At 37.4% G+C, this 21,653-nt stretch overlaps 1 protein-coding gene across 1 annotated transcript; it reads right to left on the reverse strand.

Moving 5' to 3' along the window:
- Window positions 1–40: 40 nt before the first annotated feature.
- On the reverse strand, window positions 41–17,482 carry LOC102220674 (AF4/FMR2 family member 3). Its single transcript, XM_023338264.1, has 19 exons — window positions 17,099–17,482; window positions 11,757–11,877; window positions 10,248–11,057; window positions 9,465–9,506; window positions 8,721–8,804; window positions 8,507–8,540; window positions 8,091–8,148; window positions 7,259–7,388; window positions 6,281–7,156; window positions 6,116–6,198; window positions 5,820–6,030; window positions 5,648–5,748; window positions 4,770–4,833; window positions 4,542–4,678; window positions 4,270–4,341; window positions 4,018–4,111; window positions 3,893–3,933; window positions 3,581–3,801; window positions 41–2,192 (listed from the first exon to the last, which is right to left on the reverse strand). Exons 1-19 carry the CDS (start codon window positions 17,113–17,115, stop codon window positions 2,071–2,073), a joined length of 3,318 nt encoding a protein of 1,105 aa, XP_023194032.1. The 5' UTR covers window positions 17,116–17,482; the 3' UTR covers window positions 41–2,070.
- Window positions 17,483–21,653: the final 4,171 nt, after the last annotated feature.

Here is a 21,653-nt window from a genome sequence, read left to right on the forward strand (position 1 = left end):
CAAGATAAGCCAGAGTAAGCACCCTCCACAATCACTCCAATTTAGTTTCCAGTGTTTATTCATCTTTGTACACTGCAACAGTTTCACAAATTTTCAAGAAATGAAAAAGAAACATTTTTCAAAAACTGGTCTGAAGATTTTGTTTCCAGTCAAAACACAATTGGACAATTAGTTACAATATAATTTATAAATTAAGCAGCAAAAACAAATGATGAAATTAGAGCCACAGGATCTGAACAGGAAAAAACAAAGTATCGAATCCATCCCAAACTGTAAAGCTTATTTGAATGACATCCTGCTGAAGGTTCTAACGTAAAAAAAATAGCTCCCGATTAGATGGCACTCTGTTCTTAACTAAAAAATATTAATTGCATAGCTGAAAGTAATAAAGCTAGGAACAATTAAGTTAAGAGACGCCAAGTGCTATTCCTACGCTAGTCTAGACCTTCTCTATCAGCATGTCATACCAAAAGCATCTCCCTTGCATATAAATAAAAAAAATTATAATAACAAAACATGTTATTGCTTTGAGTCAAACAAGCACAGTCCAGCCAGTTTAGCATGGCCTTCGCCAAGCAGATATACCTAAAATAAATTACTATCAAAATGCAAATGTTGAGAAAAAAAAAACTGCATTATTTCCTAAATTGTCCACCTCTCTCATATTTAGGTGGGATGTTGCAGCTCTATAGAATATGGGAAATATGGCAAAACATCAAAATAAATGGAAATGACTTCAGCAAAAGCCTGGCTAATGTCCAAAACTATGAAATTACAGAACTAAATTTACCTCTTTGAATCATTTTATCTGAACAGATGTAAAATTTCTTCTGGGCTGTAAAGGCAACTTTATATAAAAGTTTGGTGTTCAAAATCCAGAAAACTCTCTCTGTTAAGTGTCTTCAAGGTTCAACTAAAATCTAGTGAGAATGTTCATCGTCCGTCATTAATAATGACTATTTCGATCAAATCGAAATTTTACAACCAACAGCTGCTAAGGTGGTTGTGCACATGGAAACACAAAGCAAGGTTTTGATATGACTTGATTTTATAAGAGAGGAACTATGATGTACCAAAACAAGCCAAGTTTTGGCTGAACTTCAAAGTTGTTTCCACAATCAAACTGTAAGGATCTCTTCCTGGCCTGAATCGACAGGAGGAACAACAGAGATAAGAAGTTTCTTTATCAAAACAATTTCTATAGTTTACACGGAGAATCTTTCTTAGATTTGGTCAGATGAACCCAACACCGCAACAGTGAGATCACAATCAACCAGAGAAAACTTCATCTTCATTATGTACACCAACTTTTGACAGGAGCAGAACAAATTAAGACAAAGAAGAAGAACTGGTTTATGCCACTAGCACTCCAGCTGCACTTGTTCCACAGAGCTTTCTGCGCCTTACAGTGTTTGACAAGGACCAAACTATAGGCAGGCCTCCTCTAATTCACAGTAAGGCACCTGATTACCGTTATCCGTCGCTTTTGATTATTGCACATAAACAAAATGCAGAACCCCAGCCAAACGTTTAGCTAAAATAATAAATTAAAGACCAATTCAAAAATGTGTGGCACTATTGCAACAAACTTCGTTGGGTCACAGGTCATCAGGTCAAGGCGAAGTTTCACAATGAAACGAAGAACATGATGCTAGCAGAGACAACTGGAGGTTGGTGTGAGTTAAGTGCCCTGGTTTTCTAATTACCATCATTTCAGAGATCGTAATACTAACAAAAGTTGTGAAAAAAGGAACAATAAAGCTCACAATACTTGGACCACAAGCAGATGATTTTAAGAGGGCAAATTCACAGAGCCCCAAAATGGCACTTTTGGCAATATCTGATTTGCTTCCTTCCATGTTTGTTTACAACACACACACACACCAACACAAAAATAATAATAAAAACACACATGACGCATATGAAAGCAGATGTCTTTGTCCTTGAGAGAAAAGGAGAATTTTCTCCTGAGCCACCTCCACAGCCATCTGCCATCCACTTTGTTAATGAAATAAGGTGATGTCAGAGGCATAAACATGCGGAGAAGTCTGAGAGCGTAGGCGTCCAGCATCAAAGCTTTCGGCTGTCCAGCCTTAACCAGTTGACACCTTGCCTGATGTAGCGGACCATGAAGCTCATATTTGACATCAGTCTCAATGGGCCCATGGAGGCATCCAGCTCTGTGAGCACACCTGAAACACACATTTAATGGAAACAAAATATTCAAAAAGATCGTTTGGTGCATAGATGTATTTTTTTAAATATAAGGTTTATGGTTTAAATGCTATATTTGACCTCAGACATGTTAACACTGTGGAACAACGAGTCACTGTCACTGAGTCAACTTCCTATTGAGCTCCAATTACAAAATGTGATGCGTAGGATATTTTATGCAAATGTCCTACTGTCATGCATCACAGACCTTATTTTGGTGTTTATTCACTATACAGTTTCTGGGATCTGAGTTTTAAATGTTTAAAGTCTTTACAGTATGGACTTAAAATCAACATAAAAATGTTTTTCTATCTGAGGTCTTGTTATTCCTAATGCCTCCATATACAGTAACTCTGACTAAATAAAAATACGTTTTAAGAAATGAACATAATAAAAATAACTCAGAAGGTGAAAACCACCATGCTGTCATGGAAAAAAAAATGATCAGAACTTTGCAAATCCGATTATTTATTCGGATAATAAATTACTTATTATTTGTATATTTATTTGAGAATAAATATACAAATAAATCCACTTGTTCTATTAACTGACGTACAATAGCCAGCCCTGAATACATCATCTGTCATATAATAACTCCAACTCTTTTACAAATATACTTGCATAATTACAACCCAAATCAAATTTCATACTTATCTAGACCAGTGGTTCTCAAATGGGGGTACGTGTACCCCTGGGGGTACGTGGAGGTACTGCAGGGGGTACGTGAAGCTTTTCAAAATATCTTTAAAAAATCAGTAGGCTCCTCATAATAAGTCTTGGGAAAAATTATTTTGTAAAAAGTTCGATAAAATATAAATGTGTGTTCATGCGCTGAATTTTATATTCAGTATTTAGTTTCAATATCCTTTAAAATAAAACGGTTTGACTGGTTTTATACCTTCCTGGTGGTCACCGTCTTCTGTTTTTCTTTTTTGTTTAACCATGCAATGTTTGCAATATGGATATATTTGTCAGGTTCACTGATATAAGTTGTTTGGCTTTAATAAATCAGACAGTGATTTTACAGCACTGTACCTCTTTTTAATTCCAAAAATGTTTTGCCCGTGTCAGGGGGTACTTGACTAAAAATATATTTTTAAGGGGGTACATCACTGAAAAAAGTTTGAGAACCACTGATCTAGACCATGTAGGTACCCTGTACAGTGGACAACAATTTAAAAGCCATGACCTTCCGTGTGTGTGTGTCTAAATGTTGATAGTATACTTGAAGGTAAACAACAAAAGCATGACACCACACATTACTTAAGGCTAAAGCACAGTAGAAATGCAGACCTAGAGAAGCTAATTTTTGATTTCCAGATGTTAGCTAGCTAACCAACCAGCTGGAGAGATTTTTCTTTCTTACCGCTGCCTTTTAATGCCAGTTCCTCTGCCTGCTCCCAGATGTCATGAGCACTTAGAAATAACGTGGTGATGTTGACGTAGGAAAAGGCCACTTGCTCTATGTCTTGAGGAATCACCACAGTGCTGCTGACTGCAGCGATCCCGGAGCCGCTGTGGTTCGAACCGGTACCTGAGCTGGAGCTGGCTGGAGACGGCACGCTGGGGGATGGGTTTTCTGCTAGCCTAAAAGATGAAATATAAAAATATTAAACCCTGTGTAGGGTTGCACACATTAAATATGTTTTTTTTGGAGGGGGGGGAGTGGATGACTGACTTTGCTGAGGAGGGCTGTTTGCGTGACACCTGAGCGAAGTTCTGAAAGATAAACCGAATATTTTATAACTACAAAACAAACAGAGATAATATACATATAATATAAATAAAGCATTTATAAGTTACTTGAAAGTGATCCGTAAGAGTCTTTGACAATTTTGTTGCAGTTTTTTGTTTGTGGCGAAACATGGCCATGTGAAGAAGAGACTGGCACTTTAAACTGCAAGAAAGATACAAAAGTTACTCAAACAAATGTGTCAGAAAACAATGAGAAAATCATTAGGTGAAGACATGACATTTCTGCAGCTTTTCTATCCTTTGCAATACAGTTTAACCACCTCCCATAACGCTATCTGAGGAAATGGAGCTTCAACTTACCATAAAGCTAAAAAGTCATTTTCTGGGGGTGCAGCTGATGAGTCCACTGGGTTTTTAAGTTTCAGAACAAATCTGTGAGAATGAGAGATAAACACAGCTCGAATCAGGAAAAAATATTTATCACACCATTACTGGAAGCTTGCCTCACATCTGTAAGAAGATTTCAGTGCCCAGTGTGTAAAAAGCATGAGAGAATCGGTCCCCAAACTTTTCTGAAAGCATCCGTGTGTAGTAAGTCCCTGAAGCAGTGTCGAAGAAACATGAAGTCTTACTTGAGCAGCTCCACCGTCTCTGCAAGCATCGTGTAGGAAGAGCCTGAAATCTGTGGATCTTTCTCCATGGCAATACAACTCTCAACAAAGAACATGGCTGCCTCCAAGTAGGTGAAAGCTTTACTAAGCTTGTCCTGCTGCACAGACGTAACAGAATACGAGAGTAAAAAAAGAAGCTGTATGGAGTGTGGTGCATTAAAAGTAAAAAAAAAAAAAAGACCAACTTACCTCAGCGTCTGCCTTGTGCTTCAGTTTTTTTGCCTCTTTTATGTAATGGTTCACTGGATACTGCCTGTGAAAAAGAATTATTTTACTCTACAACTCAATGTAAGTGACAGTCTACTGACTCTTCACGATCATCCAGTAGGAGTGAACGCTGAAAGTTAATGCAATCTGCTGGATTTCCTTTCTAAGGTAATTTGAATAATTAACTGAGCTTAATAAGTAGGATCAATACATACCCGACTTTGAATCTGTGTGATCGGATTCAATTTGCTGTTTTTGTTACAAATCTGTGGTGAATTGCCGCTATATAAATAAACTGATATGAATTTTAAAAACCTATTAAGTCCACCAAAACATCTGGCATTGAGTAGGAAACATGAAGAACAATAAACACACAGTCCCTTGCAAAAAGATAATGTACACCCTTTGACATTTTCTACATTACCACCAGAAACTTCAAAAGGTATTTCATATTGTTTATAACCCAATTCTGCTGTACAACTATATCTTTAACCTTTCTGCCATGTTTATTGGTCTTTTCCCTAATGTTCTCTAACAAACCTCTGAGGCCAGAACAGAACAGCTGGATTTAATTACACAAAGGATGAAAGACTTCTGAATTTATTTTTGAATAATCAGGGCTAAGGAGACTGGAAGCAAGTAAAGACCACACTTTAAAATTTTATTTGTTAAAAAAAAACCCAAAAAGAAAAAAACAGTAAAAAGCATATCGCATTGTCCTTCCACTTCAAAGCAGTGTAACATCCCACTATAATGCACTCACATGTGTGGCTGTAAAATTACAGTATTTAGGAAACGCTATATAAAATGGCTATAAAAACTTTTTCCAGACTGAGTGTAAGGAAAACTTGGAATTGTACCTCTTGTCAAAATTCAGCAAGGATCTGTTGCTCACAGCTCCTCTTTGGGGCTTTAAATTTGACGGCACATCAAGACCGCTCTTTGGGGTCTTGGCCTGACACTGAAGAAGACGCATTAGGTTGAAAACTTTTATTCATATCTCACCACATACAGTAGTGTTTGAACAATTACCTTTTTATGACGTGAGGGTTGTGGGTGTTTTCCTTTAATTGTCTTGTGCTTGTTGGAGTCCTTACCATTGGGATTCTCCTTACTGGTCTTCAGTACCATTGCCGAACGGGGATTCTGTACCTTTGGAGCTTTAGTGGTGTCTTTGGATGTTGCCAGGTCCTGAGATGTTTTCTTAGCATTCTTTTGGTCCTTGTCTGGTTTGTTGGAACTCCTGAGTGAAATATAAATCACAAGAGTTAGAGCAGCAATGACTTCATATGTTATATTCTCATATTTTTTTGTTTTACTGGACGTACTCTACTTTCACAGAAGCACGACTTAATGAGGTATTCCAGTTTTCCAACTTAAGTTTCTTCTTGGGTGGACTTTTAGTCTCGACCTGAAAAAAAAAAAAACACAGTAAAATAACATTTTCCGATAAGAATGAGTACAATCTCTTCCGTGCCGCACAAATTCCTCACATTTTGAGACTTTCTATTGCTTTTTCCAGGTCTGTGTGCTTTAGAGGACTCTCTGCTCGCTACGTCCTTCTCTATGGCCAGTGCTGGTCTCTTTGCATTGCTGGAAATCCCTTTATCATTACTGGATTTCAGGGGGACTCTTGAGAGCAGACCGATATCAATCCTCACCAGCAGGGATTTAGGAGGCTGGTATTGGTCCCACCAACCCTTTGCTGCCTGAGAGGCCTTATGTGAATGCTTGTGGGTTGATTTGTGAGGCACCTTGGTCTCTGTATTGTTTTTGGGACAGCTGACTCTGACTGGAGCAGCAGGTTGGGCGGGGCTCTGAGCCGAGCAGCAGCAGGATTTAGGATGATGAACACCACAGGTTGGACAGCGACCATGCAGCGCAGGCGCGACTTCCGATCCAGCCTTCTTATGTTTGGCGTATTTAGTTCTTTTAGCATCTCTTTTAGTTTCCTTTCTGTGTTCCACTGTTTTTGATTTTACTTTGGGATTGTCTGTGAAATGTTGCTCCGTCTTTGGGGTTGCGAGTTCCTCAGACTTAACGCTGAGTGCTGTTTCAGTGCGATTTGGGCCCCCTGGCGCTGAAGGCTTTGAAAGTCTCCTTGTATTGTTGCTGCGGCTCCCTCCATCAGAAAGGCTTTTTTTGCCATTGTTCTGACTGAAAGAGGCATCTTGGAAGCTTTGACTGCTCTGCTGAGTAGCAGCCATGTTGTCTGTGAGCGCTTTTTGCTGAGAAAAAGACTTTGATTCCTCACTGGCGTCTGCACTGGTCTGCTTGGGGGTCTGACGATCAGTGCTGAAGGTCTGCTGATGGGAGCTAACCCGCTCTCCCAGCTGCCAGTCCCGATCGCTTGCTGCTGGAGCATCAGGCTATAAAAAGAACATAAAAAGTATTAAAAATAATAATAAGAAAACATATGTATGTGAGTAATTTATTGGGTGATAATTAAACATAGTAAAATGAGTTTAGACCTTTATTTCAACTAGTTTGCTCTCTGGAGGTTTTGGAGGCTCTTTAATGGAAATGTCGCTCTCTGACTCTGAGCTGCTGTCACTGGAGCTCCTCATCTCTGCATCACTGGAATGTGCGGCTTCAAAGGAACTGAAAAACACAAATACACACAGATTGGTATTAAAAGGTAGCCATTAGTTATCATCAATGCATGCAACTGAACCCAGATGTTTTTATTCAATCAATAAAACATTTGCCCTTCACTATTGGTTAGTAAATCAGACTAAATTAGTCAGAATTTAGGTCAACAAAGACAACCAAAATCTGTTAAATGCCAGAATACTTATTACTTTTTCAATCAGAAGTTTGCACACATTAACATTACTAAACCTTCAACTAACTTGGGGAAAGCCTGTAGATGTTACTAATGCAGGGGTGTGCAAAGTGTGTTTCGGGGCCGATTTCTGGCCCTTGAAAGAATTTTGTTTGGCCTGTGACCACAAGTCAAGAATGGGAAAAAGGAGGTATTGATGCACTAAATGTATAGCATGGGTCACTTTCTTTAAAGTTCTGTGGGGCAAAGTTAGCATAAGATGTGTATTAAATAATAAACCAAGTTCTCAGGTTGTTGGGAAAAAGCTAATAGCACTGTTATTGATATCCAAAAATGCTAAATTGCCAAAATCTGAGGGAGTGAATTTCCTTCCACGATTTAAGAATGTTTTGAGGTAAATTCTCATATACATATAAAGAAATATGCATCTTTGATAAAAACAAAAATATGGTTGTGCTAATTATATGTTATATTTCTGAAATGAGGAAGCTGTCATTCTGAAAGGTTTAAGTACTCACTTTGAGGAGTTCAGCTGGTTGTAATGAAATGAATCTTTACTGGAGAATTCAAGGCTTTCTGAAAAGAAAGAGGGACAGTTATTTTGATTTTGATCAACTAAAATAGTAACTGATCAATAAGAATGTGTGAGAGATTGGTAATATCAGAAAGCAATTCTTCTTAGTGGCGGTATACATAGATGTATAAATTATTAAACTGAAGTTTTACTAAAAGCTCTTTTCTTTTTAGTCAACATGTTGGTCTGAAATTATATTCCAATGTATTTTAATCTGTGTGTCTTTTAATTTTCCTGTTAGCTTAAACTTCTACTTTTCACCATAATCATAAAAAGGCCTGCCATCCAAAACAACAACACCAGAAATAATGGATTCATTTAGCTGTACTGATTGCTAAAGACGAGCTAAATGTTACTCACTTTGCTCTGGACATGATGAGACTTGTTCTGCTTCCTGCTAGGATGGAAAAATAAATATGAATTGTATTACTCATCATCAAATTTGTTTAGGGATAAACCGTGTAGTGAGAACATAATAAGAGGAAAAAGTTTGGATTGCTAGAAAACATACGAGCAAGAAGGTTAGGATGGTAAAATGTAAAAAAAATTGAATGATTAAGCTTTGATTTTTGACCTTGGCTGGGATTTGAGACTTGGGTGGTTCATAGGTTGGCGTGTGTATCGCCGTCAGCGGAGGGGGCCATGGCTGAGTCATTTCCTGTCAAACACAAACAAGAGGTTGACATGCATTTAAAAAAAAAAAAACATGGTTGATTCACAACCATCTGTTTTGAACAAGTTCATCTGTTCTGTCCAGTAAACTAGAACGGGAGAAAATGTTACTTAAATCTGGAAATCAGTAAATCTGGAATACAAAAGATCTCAAAATCTTATCGGTTTTTATTTTGAGTTCACATTTAAAGATCCTCGAATACTGTTTATTATCAAACATTAAAAGCCTGAGGAAATACAAAAGGCTGTTTTTAAAACATGATTTTGTAAGTTTGTAAGATGGGGCAAATCTTTCTCCAGCCGCACCTCGTACATTGCAATTCAATCTAGTGGCTACTACAAATAAAGACCCGTATTTGATGGTATGAAGAACCCACACACAACCTGAAAGTTGACCCAGACTATTGTCTCTCTTCTTGACACCATTAAAAATAAACAATTAAAGTTTCTGCAAATACCAATTCCTAATCTGGCACAAAGCCCAAAAGGGTGAAAAAAGTAGTAGAAGTAGAAAACAAAGAAAACAACTTCTGCATTTCAACTTCAATTTTTTCCAAGTACATTCAGAAAAACCAAGAAAAATTTAGAGCATATTTATTATTTATTTACTATTTGCTTAAACATGGACATAAGTGGCTGCACTAACCCTTAAGATATCTTCCACACACAGAACTTCATCAGATGGAGCCTTTACAGGAAAAAAAGAAAATTGAAGATTTTTTTTCACTTGTCTGATTAAAAAGAAAAAAAAAAGCAAACAATAAAACTAATAAGTGAAAATGACACCATTTCTAAATTCACAATTAGGACAATAAATAAGTGATTAATCAACATATCCATTAGCATATTGCTGATAATAATGATGTAATAATTAAGTTTATCGCTTTAGTTATTTGAACATTTTCTTCCATAGTAGGTTCCATTAAACTCAATAAACATAAAAAATTGAAAGATTTGGTTGAAATACTATTTCTATGTTCAATTTAGAGGCACAGTTACTCTACTTAATGTATATTGGATTCTTGAGCGGCCTCTTGACAATAGCTTTAATTTTGTATGGCAGCATTTGTTTTATATAAGGTTCTGACAATATGCAGGGATGCATCCTACAACTTTTTTTTAATCACCACTTCTGTACTAATAAATATCATAAAATATTGACCAAGGGAGACAGAGAGGAATGGTCAAGCATTCCTCTTTCAATGTTCCAACCTGGTGAAATGCTAAAGGAGAAGAAGTGGAAAGAAAAACATATCCACTCATTAGCTTCTGATAGTTCCTGTCTAACTTCATTTGAATATCAAATTTCAAATTGAAAATACTAGCGCAAGTGTCCTTTACTGTTGCTGTTTTTTGTAAATATATTTTTTAACCACTATTGCAATTAATTTACTTACATTTATATTTAATTGCACATGCAAAATCTTACCTCAAAGAATTGAGGCACTTTCATTGTTTTGGCAATGTCCGTTTTGTTGATCAGCTCTGGTAATGGCGCATAATGCTCTGGCGATGGCTTCAGCTCAGGTGACTTCTGGACCACCTGGTCCTGACCATCCATGGGTCGAACGTAGGCCGTTGGCTTCTGGGTCATGACTAGCCCAGCCTGCTTGGACGACAGCAGAGAAGGAAAGGTCTGGGAGGGCAGTGTGTTGGTCTTGGCTTGGGGTGGATTTATAGGTGAAAGCCTGCTGTTCAATGTAAAAACAGTCACACTGCCAGTCAACCCTGAGGAAAGATCTGGAGACCCTTGAAGCTGATCCCTTTTGAACGTGTCCCTCGTGTCCGTGTTAGTATTGTGGTCACAGGAATGTAGAACCGGAAGAGGCTTAGTATCTGGAGAGGGGGCAGACACTTCCTGGGGAAGGCTGACTACCCCTCTGAGATCTGGGAAGACTTCACTCTCCTTTATATGATGTCCTAAGCGACTCAACTGACTGTGGGTCGAAGGCGCAGCTGAAAATCTAGATGAATGTCCACGGTGGTTTGGAGATGAGGAGTAAACACTATTAGATGTCCCTTTCTGGCTTTGTTGGGTAGTAGACAAGTGAAGGTCCTGGTTGTGGGAAAGAGTTTTGTTTGATTGTTCTGCAACTGGCTGGTTCTGATCTGATTGTGATAAGGAAACATAGGAAGGAATGGGTAAAGCCTCCAGTGAAGAAGGCACAGGATTATTCACATCTTCATAACTGCCCAGCATCCTTTGGATTCGATCAGAGAGCTCATCTGCTTTGTTCGTCTGAAAAACAGAGAGAATATTTCTACTTTTATGAACAAAACAAAAACACCACACTGCAGTTCTGTGAAAAAATTAAAACTCCACAATAGGGCTGAAATGATTCATTCGTTTAGTCGTGTTGAATCAATTACTGAAATAATAGTCAACTAATTTAGTAACATAAAGTGTATTTTCTTCTATTTATTACTTGAATTTCTCAGTATTGCTAAAATGCAAAACTTTGTCTTACCATTCACTATTTAAATCTTTATTGGGTGAATAAAATGATAGCCTCTATCAGCTGCATTCAAAACTAAAAGATCAATAAGTGCAGCAGAGTCTTGCTCAATTATGATTGTGCCCTCACAGAATGAATCCTTTAGAGAACCAGCTAGTGTTTCACTGACCTTAAGGCCCCTTGGTTTGCTCCACAGAGACTGGGCTATTTTAGCTGCAGAGGTTATTAAGGCCATCAGCAGGCTCAGAGGAGGACGGCAAACTCTACCCAAGTTTTCATCCTGAACTTTTGCAACCTTTTTGAGCAAAGCTAAGATGAGTAAATAGCTATTCATAGAAACCATGAGTCAAGAGCCCTACAAGGGGCTGCACTTCTGTTTACATGTACACGTATCCGGACCGCCTGGACAGACCTACCAGATGATCAAATGACAGACACTGTTGTCCTTTAAGCATTTTGTTCCTTCTAAAGGCAGCTCTTACCTTGTACGGTTCTGCAAAGAGTGGCACATTTTCAGCATTAACTTCTTTGGTTTGGCTGGTTTCTTGGATTCTTTGTTCCCATGCTCGGCGGCGAAGAAGGTTCCTCTCTTCAGTATGTGCGCTGGAAAATTACAAAGAAATACAACTAAGCTAAATTAACAGCCCGTTCTCATGACCATTGCCTTGGGACAAACAATATGGAAATCTGACCATGTTATAGTGATAATGTCCACTATTCTTGACTATACAAAACAAAGTTATTTTGTTTGCTTTTTTTATTTTATAAAACAAAACAAATAGTTACAATTAAATTTAATTGCAAAGCAATAATACGGCATCATAAAATTTCTGCAAAAACAGAAAATAAATACTGCAAGCACATGATTGACTTCTTAAACCCAAGGGGAAAGCAGCAGCGTCAGATGAGATTAAATCTGCAGACAAGTGTGAACTGACTCACAGGTGCAAGGGGGATTCACTACATAATGCTCACATCACGTCTGCCAAGTCTCCAAAGTAGATTTATTTCAACTTTTAGGAGCCCAATAACTGTAATAAATGATGAAAAAAAATAAAAAATCCAGAAACTTCTATGGGTGAGTTTCAAAAATATGAACACGAACACTGCATCTTCAGTTTTCACATTTTTCTTCCCAAAACACTGTGCTAATCATTCTTACTGACAACAATCCCAGCAGGATGCTGCCATGGCAATGAGAGGAGCAGCAAAGATTTGGGACCAAGCCAAACAGATGAGCACCTCCTCATTAATGCAGCAGACAGACTTGCAAAACTCCAAGGAAAGCACAAACTGGCACGGCCCAGTAACAGGCTGAACACCCATGGGTGAACAACACATCAAGTGTTTCTTAGAATCACACAATATTACTTACAATATATACATAAAAGACAAGTTATGTCAGTGCCAAATCAGTTCATTTGATCGGTTAGGCTATTTTCCATCAAAGTGCGATTGTTGAGTGTATGTTGCATTTAAATTTTCACAGAAGTTTATCATTTCAGATTTAGATTCAAAGGTTGATTGCATTGACTTCCAACAGCTCAATCTACTTTTCAATTGACTAAATACAAGGATCAATATAAAAGATTATGTGACTGATTAAACTGTCTGTTATTAAAAGTGTTGACACAGCATAAAGGTTCACTTTAAAGCAGGAAACAGTTCCATCTCCAGAGAAACATTAGAACATATCAATCTATTTGTGTTGTCTTTCATATGGTTGTATCACTTCAGTGAAGGAACTCCACAGCTTTCTTTAGGTCCAGGAAAAGTATTTTAATCTGGCCGTGATGCGGACTTTGACCGGGAGAATTGCAACACATGCATTCTTTTCTTGTTCAACTAGTCTGTTGCAGTCTTGGTAATGCACTTAAGATGGCTTTATTGTTGCAGGACAGAAATTAGACAAGCTTCTGCTACTGAATGGTTGACCAAAGTTTTTATTCCAGGATAGATTTGTAGCAATTGTCAAGTCTGCAAGGTGTCAGATTCTTTGGCCAATCCATGATTTCTCCACCATATCTGCTTGATAAATAGTGTGAGTTTTGCAAAATGTCGTGCTTTTTCACCAAACACCTGCACTTTGATATACTCTAGTCAGAGAATGCTAAACAGTGCTGCTAAGTTCTATGCAGTGAGAAAAAAAGTCATCTTGGCAAATCTTCCTAACAATTTTACAACATTTTCTAAGATTTTAAGTAAATATAGACATAGTGCTGCTCACATTGGATTTTACATATTGTAAGATACTTTACTGATTATAAAGGTGGAGATTAATAATTGCTCTGTGTACCCCCCACCCATCTTAAAATTGGCTTTAATCTAGGTAGAAAAGTTCTGATGGTGTCAGAAAGGGCAAAATAAAAACTTGTGCGCATAATAACCAGGGAGAAAACCCTAACAATACAGAAGCTCTAGTGTTTCAAGTTTAATAAAGATACAAATTCTTACAAGTTAATCCTGGAAGTTACAAGAAGACGGGGGAAAAAAAAACCCTCTCAAAACTGTAAATACAAAGCAGGAAAGAAAAGCACACACACACAGAACACTGGCAACAGAAGAATTTGAGGCAACATAAAAAGAAATCCATAAACATTGAGAACTCATCTCGGTCCCATAAAAGGACAAATAGGAACCATAATCACCCTTGTAAAACACGGCTTTAATCTTTAAATTTTAAGCAGCTTTTTACAACTGCTGGCAGACCAATAACTGCTGGTACAATTTGTCAGAAAAAACCCCAAAAAGCTTGTATAATAGCCCTACATGAAACCTCAAATTACATCAAAGCCCACTAGAACAATTAAGTAAAGTTAGGCAAAGCAAAGGATAAGAAGTTGAATGATGTTGACAAGGGCTGATTTAATGTCATGGACTGGTGACCTCTAAAGGTTGTACCCCAAGTCTCAACCAGTGATCGATGAACCTACAACCTACCAAGGTTAAGCGGGTATAGATAACAGATGGACTGAATGGCAAATACATTATATCTACAGGGCTAGGTTCTAGCTATTTAGGTCTAGAAGCTCTTGAGGTTCATTTCCTGTCTCATTTGGGTAAAACTTGAGTTTCAGTCAAGAAAGAAAAACAAGGACAGTGGACCAGAAACAGGGTCACTGGAGAGTCAAGGTTTCTCTCGAAAGCAAAGGTTGCCCTGAGGGGTTTAGGAAATATTCCACTGGGAAACAGCTATTGTTCTTCAAAGTGTGCAACCATTCCAACATCAATATTCCCAGATGTCAGGTGGCAGGATAATGTGGCCCTTATTTGACTTTGTGTGATGTTCAGGAGAAAACTGCTGCTACCAACAGTCTGGTGCCAAATTCTGCAGCAGACTTCCGGAGGTCTACAAAACCCCATGTCCGAATGAACAATAGAACAGTGAAACTACTTGACACTAGTCTGCTTGTCTTAATGTTATGGCTCATTGACTAATACTTTGCGAAAGCAACCCAGACTGTACCTAATGAACCTACAACAGTGACCACCTTGTCTAAACTAGTGAAGAGTCTAGAAAGACAATGACTCATCAACACAAAACCATTCTCTCCTCCTTTAGACCATCTTATGTGGGCAAGCAAACTGATTTTTATCCAGCTTTGTAACGTCTTATGCAGATCTGAATTTGCATTGGAAATTTAAGAAGTACAGGAGCAAATCCAGAAATCTCTCTACAAGCTCATTCAGGGAAATCCCAATGTGTTCCCAGGCAGTGAAAGATTTCCCTTCAATGTTCTGGATCTACCAAGAGGGGTCTCCCCAAAGAGGGTCTTGCCTGGAAATCTTCTAAAAAATAAGCTGAGGAAGCATGTTGTTCAGATATTTGCATCACACTCCTATTGATGTTGCAATAAGATCAGATTTTGTTTGTTGCTTTGGAAACAACACAGTCAATGTTGATTATATACACAGCTGAAACAATTTGCCAGGAATAGCTTTCTTTGGTCTTTGCCAAAAAAACAAACAAACAAAAAAAACACTAATATGCCTACAGGGATATATTAATTTCTTTTACAGCATTCCACGACCAGCTGCAATGACTCCAGTACTGAGTCATCACTGTGTTTTACAACAGGAATGACTCAAAACATACTTTTTGACTAATCTGTTTGCTTGTAGTATTCAACACAGGGACAAACTGAAGGTATAATTGAGATGATAGTCTCAACAAGGCAACTAATTAACGAAAAACAAAGAGAGCATTTTGATGTATTCAATTGTTTTTGTGTAAATATTAGTATAAACTTTGCTTTTACTCAACAACTGAATAGCAAACATTTACCATAAAAGAAATTGTGTGTTTGCATGTTCAGTAACAGTTTCTCTAGTTTTGAATCTAACTTAAAAATGAATAAATCTAAAATTATTGAATCAGAACATGCCGCTAACCTTGACCTAATTTTCAAAAAACTCCAAGACATAAAATGAACATATTTTTTTTAGATTGAAAAAGTAGAAGTTTTAACATGTAAAAAAACCCATCTGCATTACTAAGGATTATACTTCTTTAGTAAAGCCAATCTTTAGATTAGGTTATCTGGGAAAATCTTTGTACATCCCCAACACTTCCACCAGTGCTGAAATTGCATCCTACACACGTTTTAAAAACATCAGTTTTGTGATAATGACTGCTAATATCACTACAGCAGGGAGGGACATAAATAAATTAATTTATGGAAGGAATGACATATGAAGGAAAGAATATGAAAAAAGTTAGAATAGAAGAAAGACTGACAACAGAGGAAGTAAAGAAGGACACAAAGAAGGAAAGGAAGCAAGGACTTAAAGGAAAAACGGTAAAAAGGAAAGGTTCAAGAAAGTAAGGAATAGCATAAGGCAAGAGCGACATGAAGGAATAAAAAGGTGAGGAGGACACAAGGAAGGATGCAACCAAGAATGAATGAATCAATGAAATTAGGACAGGAAGTAATGTCTGGAATACTTTGTAATGCTCTATTTCACTGTTACTCAGACTTTGAAAAGACTGGATTCCAATTCCCTGCTTTTCTAGACTGTGTAGGAACCCTATACCTGACTGTACTGTCTTACATTTTTGACTGAACTGGACAGTAAATAATTGGCTGCTTTACATTTCTGGTGACACGTTTTCTTGCCAAGTGTAATAACATGACATTTGTTATAAATTAGAGATGTGTAAACAAACCAAACTGGTAGAAATAAAAAGAAAATTCCTCAAATTTGTCTCACTCTTAGTTGTATTTCGTTGGGCTTTGTTTAGAAAATGTCTGCGTTTTTGAAAAAGTAGGAAACTACTTATCGCTACGGCTCTATATGATGAGTAACTTGTTGTCAAACGCCATTCTTTGCAGCTGATGTTAGGAAGCAAAACACTGCTAGATGGCAGTATGGGGACATAGTTAAAGGGACAGTTAAATAATCCAACTAACGCCAAGTTTATCAAACACGACGCTAAAAAAAAGAGCATGCACCCAGATAATGACATTGACCTTGTGATCTGAGGTTGATGTCCATTTAAATAACATGCATTAACCCCGCAGCTCTGTCTCAAAGCTGGTAAAAGTCACACCAGTCTGCCGTTTCCAGCTGATTCCACCTCTCTCTGCTTGCCTGTCGAAACTAAAACCTCGCACGTCTTCAAGTTAGTTTGACAACACAATGTTCAATTACCAAACCCACTTCCTTTTCTCCCTGTTGTACTGGCATAAAGTTTCACTAGAAAGCTGTGACCTAATTCCAGGAGACCCGACGCGCCGCCACCAGCAGAGTAACATCAACCGGGCTTACCCATCCGCTAAGCGGGGATAGCTGCTAGCGGTTAGCCGCGGAAGGTTCTGCCTACCTCGGCTGGGATGCCATGGTGCAGTGCGCCTCTCGCAGCGAGCAAAGTTCGCTGTCATGCGTTATTCGCGAAGGTCCTCACAGAGGTGGTGTTCACGCTTGGTCACATTGTTTACCGGTAAACTTAATTTAATTATTTCGGCTGCAAAGTTGTTTTGCAGTTGTCAGCTTTCTGAGCGTATTTTGGGTTCAGTCCAGCCCGTCTGCCTACTGGACTGTTCTACCCTTCGCAGCCACTCCGGGGACCAGGCTCAGGTTTTATATACTCTTAATGTTACCGAGAAAGTTTCACAAAACAGCTCTTTTACCGCCTTTGCCTGTAATTTCCAAAAAGAAAATTAACAGTAATAACAGCCGAGTCCAATTGGGTGTATGTGTTGGGACTATTCTCGCTCATTCGCTGCAGTTTATGTAAACTTTTGGACATTACCCCTACGCGACGAAACATGGTACTGCCATCTGTGTTTATGGTGTTGGACCTGCTGGACTGTCAGTTTTAAACGCCACAATTAATTGTGAGCGAAAAGTTGCTACGAATTCAAAAAGCTTACAAACAGCATTTCATAATAATTTATATTTTTACGCTTGGCAACTGTGAGTATCTAAACCTTTATCTGATCAAATCTCTGATGGTTCAACATAAAGACAAGATGGTTTCACATAGCACTTTGTTTCAAAATTCAAAGTTTTATAGCTTGGCGTATTTAAGGGACAATATTGAAAGAATAGATGGATAATTAGATTCAGGTAACAGGACTTACATGCAGGATCTTTTAGAAATTTTGCCAAATTATTCATTCATAACCCTCCATATTTTTGTCATATGTTGCCACAGGAAAATGGCAAACTTTATTGTATTCTATTGGAAGTTACAGATACAGCATTTTTCTTACTACTAAAAATCTGAAATCGGTTTTTGCATAAATACTGTCCTGTGCACCCTTCTCCAGATCCCCCAATCAGTCATGCAAAACAAAACCTATTCACTTAGATTTTATCTGTTGCTAGTGCCAGATATTCACCATATCCCCTCTTCTGGTGCTGCCCTAGGAAGCACCACCTATTTACCATATCAAAAACCGACAATGTATTTAGCTCACACATATATGCAACCCTTCAATAAAACGCAGATCAACACATCAACTCTACGCTCAAAAGTCGAGCCTTTATAAAAGAGGCAAGAAAGCCATTTTTGAAAGAAATCAATAGACATTTTTGTTTGTTGTTTTCCATAAGTCCAGTAGCTAACCATTAAATGTGTGGAAGAAGGTGCTCTAGTCAGATAAAACCAATTTTGAACTTTTTGACCTACATGCAAAAACTGCGTCTGGAGGGAAATGAATACTTCATCTTACCTTACCCTGAAAACACCATCTATGATGAAACATGGGCATGGCGGCATCATTTAACACAATAAAATGTAAAAATGTACAATAATGCACAATAATAAAAAAAAATGTGTGGGGTACGGATCCTTATTGGAGAGAGTCATTTTGTAGACACTGAGGGTTTTAAGAAAGGAAAGGTAATCGATCTGGCACATAATTATATGTTCTTCTTAACACAATAACTTGTTTACACTTGGTCTTTTTTATGTTTACTCAATACACAATCTGGGTTGCTTTGTAGCATCCCTGTTATCCAGACATGGTTTGGTGTTAAATTCAAGCTCCCTTAATAGTTTACATTATGTCCAGCAGGTGGCCCTATTTTATTGCTTGTGTTGAACTACAATATTGCAGAATAGACCAGCAAATGTGTGCATTCTACAATAGACTGAATTATTTGAACCTGGGATGCAGAAAAACGTTGGTCAATGTCCTCTTTATAATATTCAGAGAACTGTTTACTAGTGACAAAACTATGAAGAATTAGGCTTTCTTACTTTATGATTGTTATTTTTTTAATCTCCATGTTTACTGTGGCAATTCTTGCAATAAACCTTACCTAAACAGCCAAACACTGCAGAAGAGTAAGCTGAAGGAGAAATAATTGCTTGCAAAGCTCCAAAACCATCAATGTACCAAAGTCAAGGAGTCATATCTTAGTTTTTCTGTTGTGTTTATGTAAATTCCAAAAAACAGCACAAATGGATATTTTTTGTTTCTCTTCATATCAATGCTACAGTGACATTATAAGCTTTAAACAGAAGAAAGAAACGGCTGAAATAACACCAAGGACATTTAAGACAAATAATGTTCTGGAAATCACATAATCTTACAAACGAAGAGGCTGAGGATGAAAATTATAAACCGAGTCTTTTAATTTATTCAGTCTTTGAAGAATCAAAATGAAAACATACAAGCAACTTATTGTAATCTGTCAATAAAATGTTTTTAAACAACATTAATATGTTGCATTCAAATAGCAGCTTACTTTATTGAAGTCATATACACAGTAAAGTTCGGAATAACTTGTCTGATTATTATATAAAGCATAAATCACACTGAGTTTCTTTTTTATTTTGACTGAGCAGCTTCTATTATTGACATATTGTTTCTAATCTAAAAATTACATTAAATTTACAGACTTTTTAATGCATATAAAGGACTTGTTCAGTTCTGCATTTTCAGAAAGAGTACACAGAGTATTTTTAGGTAGTTAAAGCACAATTTAATTAACCTTAAACAATCAAACATAGTCATGGGTACTTCAATATGCCTGTTGTTTTTGTTCTTATTATTAGCTAGTTATTGTTTTGTATCTTACTCCATTAGTCTGTTTAGAACAGTTTTTTTTTTTTTCTGAAAATGTGTTACTGTCACAGCACACATTTACATTTACATATATCTTGTTTGGTCAAAATGGCAGATCTGGATTATCAGTAGGGTAAACGTTGTTTTTGTGGCCTCAAGCCTTTTCATGACCTTTTCAATCAGTACTGCTTGTTTTGGTCTACTGTTTGCCGACCAAGTTGAACCTGACGCCTCATCCCAGCAGAACATCTTTCTTCACTGATCTGTCAGCCCATGTTCTCAGTTGTCATCCTTGAACTATTTGCAGTTATTTAAATCATTGTTGATGATTTGTAACACTGACCTTCTTGATCATCTTTTTTTTATTATTATTTACAAATAGAAGTTGTCTATGTTATATTTGAACAAGATTTCTTCTTACTTCTTTCATAATAATGTCTTGATTATATATTTACAGATAATATATATGTAAATATATACATATATATTATATGTAATATAATATATATGTATATATATATATATGGTTTATACAGTCAATCTAAAACGAGAACCTTTACAATAGCATCATCATAGCCAATTAAATGTAGCTGTGATTTATCCAAGGTCTTGTTGACTCGGTTGGTTTAGATTTCTCTGCCAGAAGGAGACCAGAAAGGGTGGACAAGTAAGAAATCTGTCTCCTGGCTCATTTTCTTGGGTAACAACTTGCAAGCAGAACGACGTCTCTGTGGCTGGCGTGGTGAAATGTGGGGTTACTTCGTAAATATGTCCACAGCTCTCTGCAATTGTGGTTGGCCTGTTGTTCGCATGCAGCATTGCGGCAGTGGGACCGGTGGTTTTGACTTCCAGTTGCTCATTTTCCATTGCTGATACGTCCACAGGCAACACCACATATGCATTTGTGAAGCTATCTCCTTCGAGGCACTTCAGCTTGGTAGACCAGCAGTATTCCCCGGGATCCCCTGTTTATGGAGAATTAAAATTATGAAGGATTTAAATCTTTATATAAATAAGTTTGGATGCAAAGCATTGCAATATCATCATCTGATGCAGGCAGCTAATAAATTACAGTTACATATTGCAATTTTAGAGACAAAAAAACCCCTGCTTTGTCAAATATTAATGACGATGAAGTCCAGATTTATACAGCCATGATTGCTTAGAGTTGGATTAAGCAAAAATATGAAATATAAAAATCTAAGAGAAGTCAGTCTACAGCATTGGCTTGCAGAAGCTTTTAACTTTTTATGAGTTTTGTCGTTTATTATGTGTAATATGTGCAAAACCATATGAATCACAGTGAAGTGAATGAGATAAATTGGCCTTGTTAAATAATATATCTAATAATATATCGAAATAAAAGCTAAACGGAGGCTTTTTGTAGATTAAAAAGAAAGCTTAGATATGTCAGACAGTCATTTATTAAAGACTGTTTGGTTCATATTGATTCTGCATTTAATTTAGGTTAAAAAAAACACAATTCAGGATTTATTTTTGCATCAAACTCAGCTGAAGTCACTTTGTGGCCTCTTACCTTCTGTGGAGTCTGTAATCCGTATGTTGTGATTGTCCCGGAGTTGCAGTTTTTTAGCATATGTCATTGAACTGCACTCTATCAAACAGTCCGTTGGCAGTTTCATAGTGCTGGGCTTCGGCACCAGCAGCGTTTCCTTCTCAGTGCACTTAGCCGCGCCAGTCGCCAGCAAAAGATGGGAAAGCAAGCCAAAGGCCAAAAGACACACCGTAAAATACCCTGTCATTTTGTCCACTAACAAGCTTAAAAGAATACAACTGGTAGTGTTCAGCTGTGAACCCGGGTCCTAATCGGCTGACTGTGAAACTATGCACAAATGCCTT

Source organism: Xiphophorus maculatus, chromosome 8 (genome assembly GCF_002775205.1).
Source record: "Xiphophorus maculatus strain JP 163 A chromosome 8, X_maculatus-5.0-male, whole genome shotgun sequence".
In the NCBI taxonomy this organism is placed as follows: domain Eukaryota; kingdom Metazoa; phylum Chordata; class Actinopteri; order Cyprinodontiformes; family Poeciliidae; genus Xiphophorus; species Xiphophorus maculatus.

Excerpts from the sequence above, each read along its gene's own strand:
- LOC102220674 (XM_023338264.1), bottom strand. Across the intron at positions 8,805-9,464 it reads GTGTGGAAGATATCTTAAGG|GAAATGACTCAGCCATGGCC; the intron begins GTTAGTGCAGCC and ends TGTGTTTGACAG. Across the intron at positions 8,149-8,506 it reads CTCATCATGTCCAGAGCAAA|AAAGCCTTGAATTCTCCAGT; the intron begins GTGAGTAACATT and ends CTTTCTTTTCAG.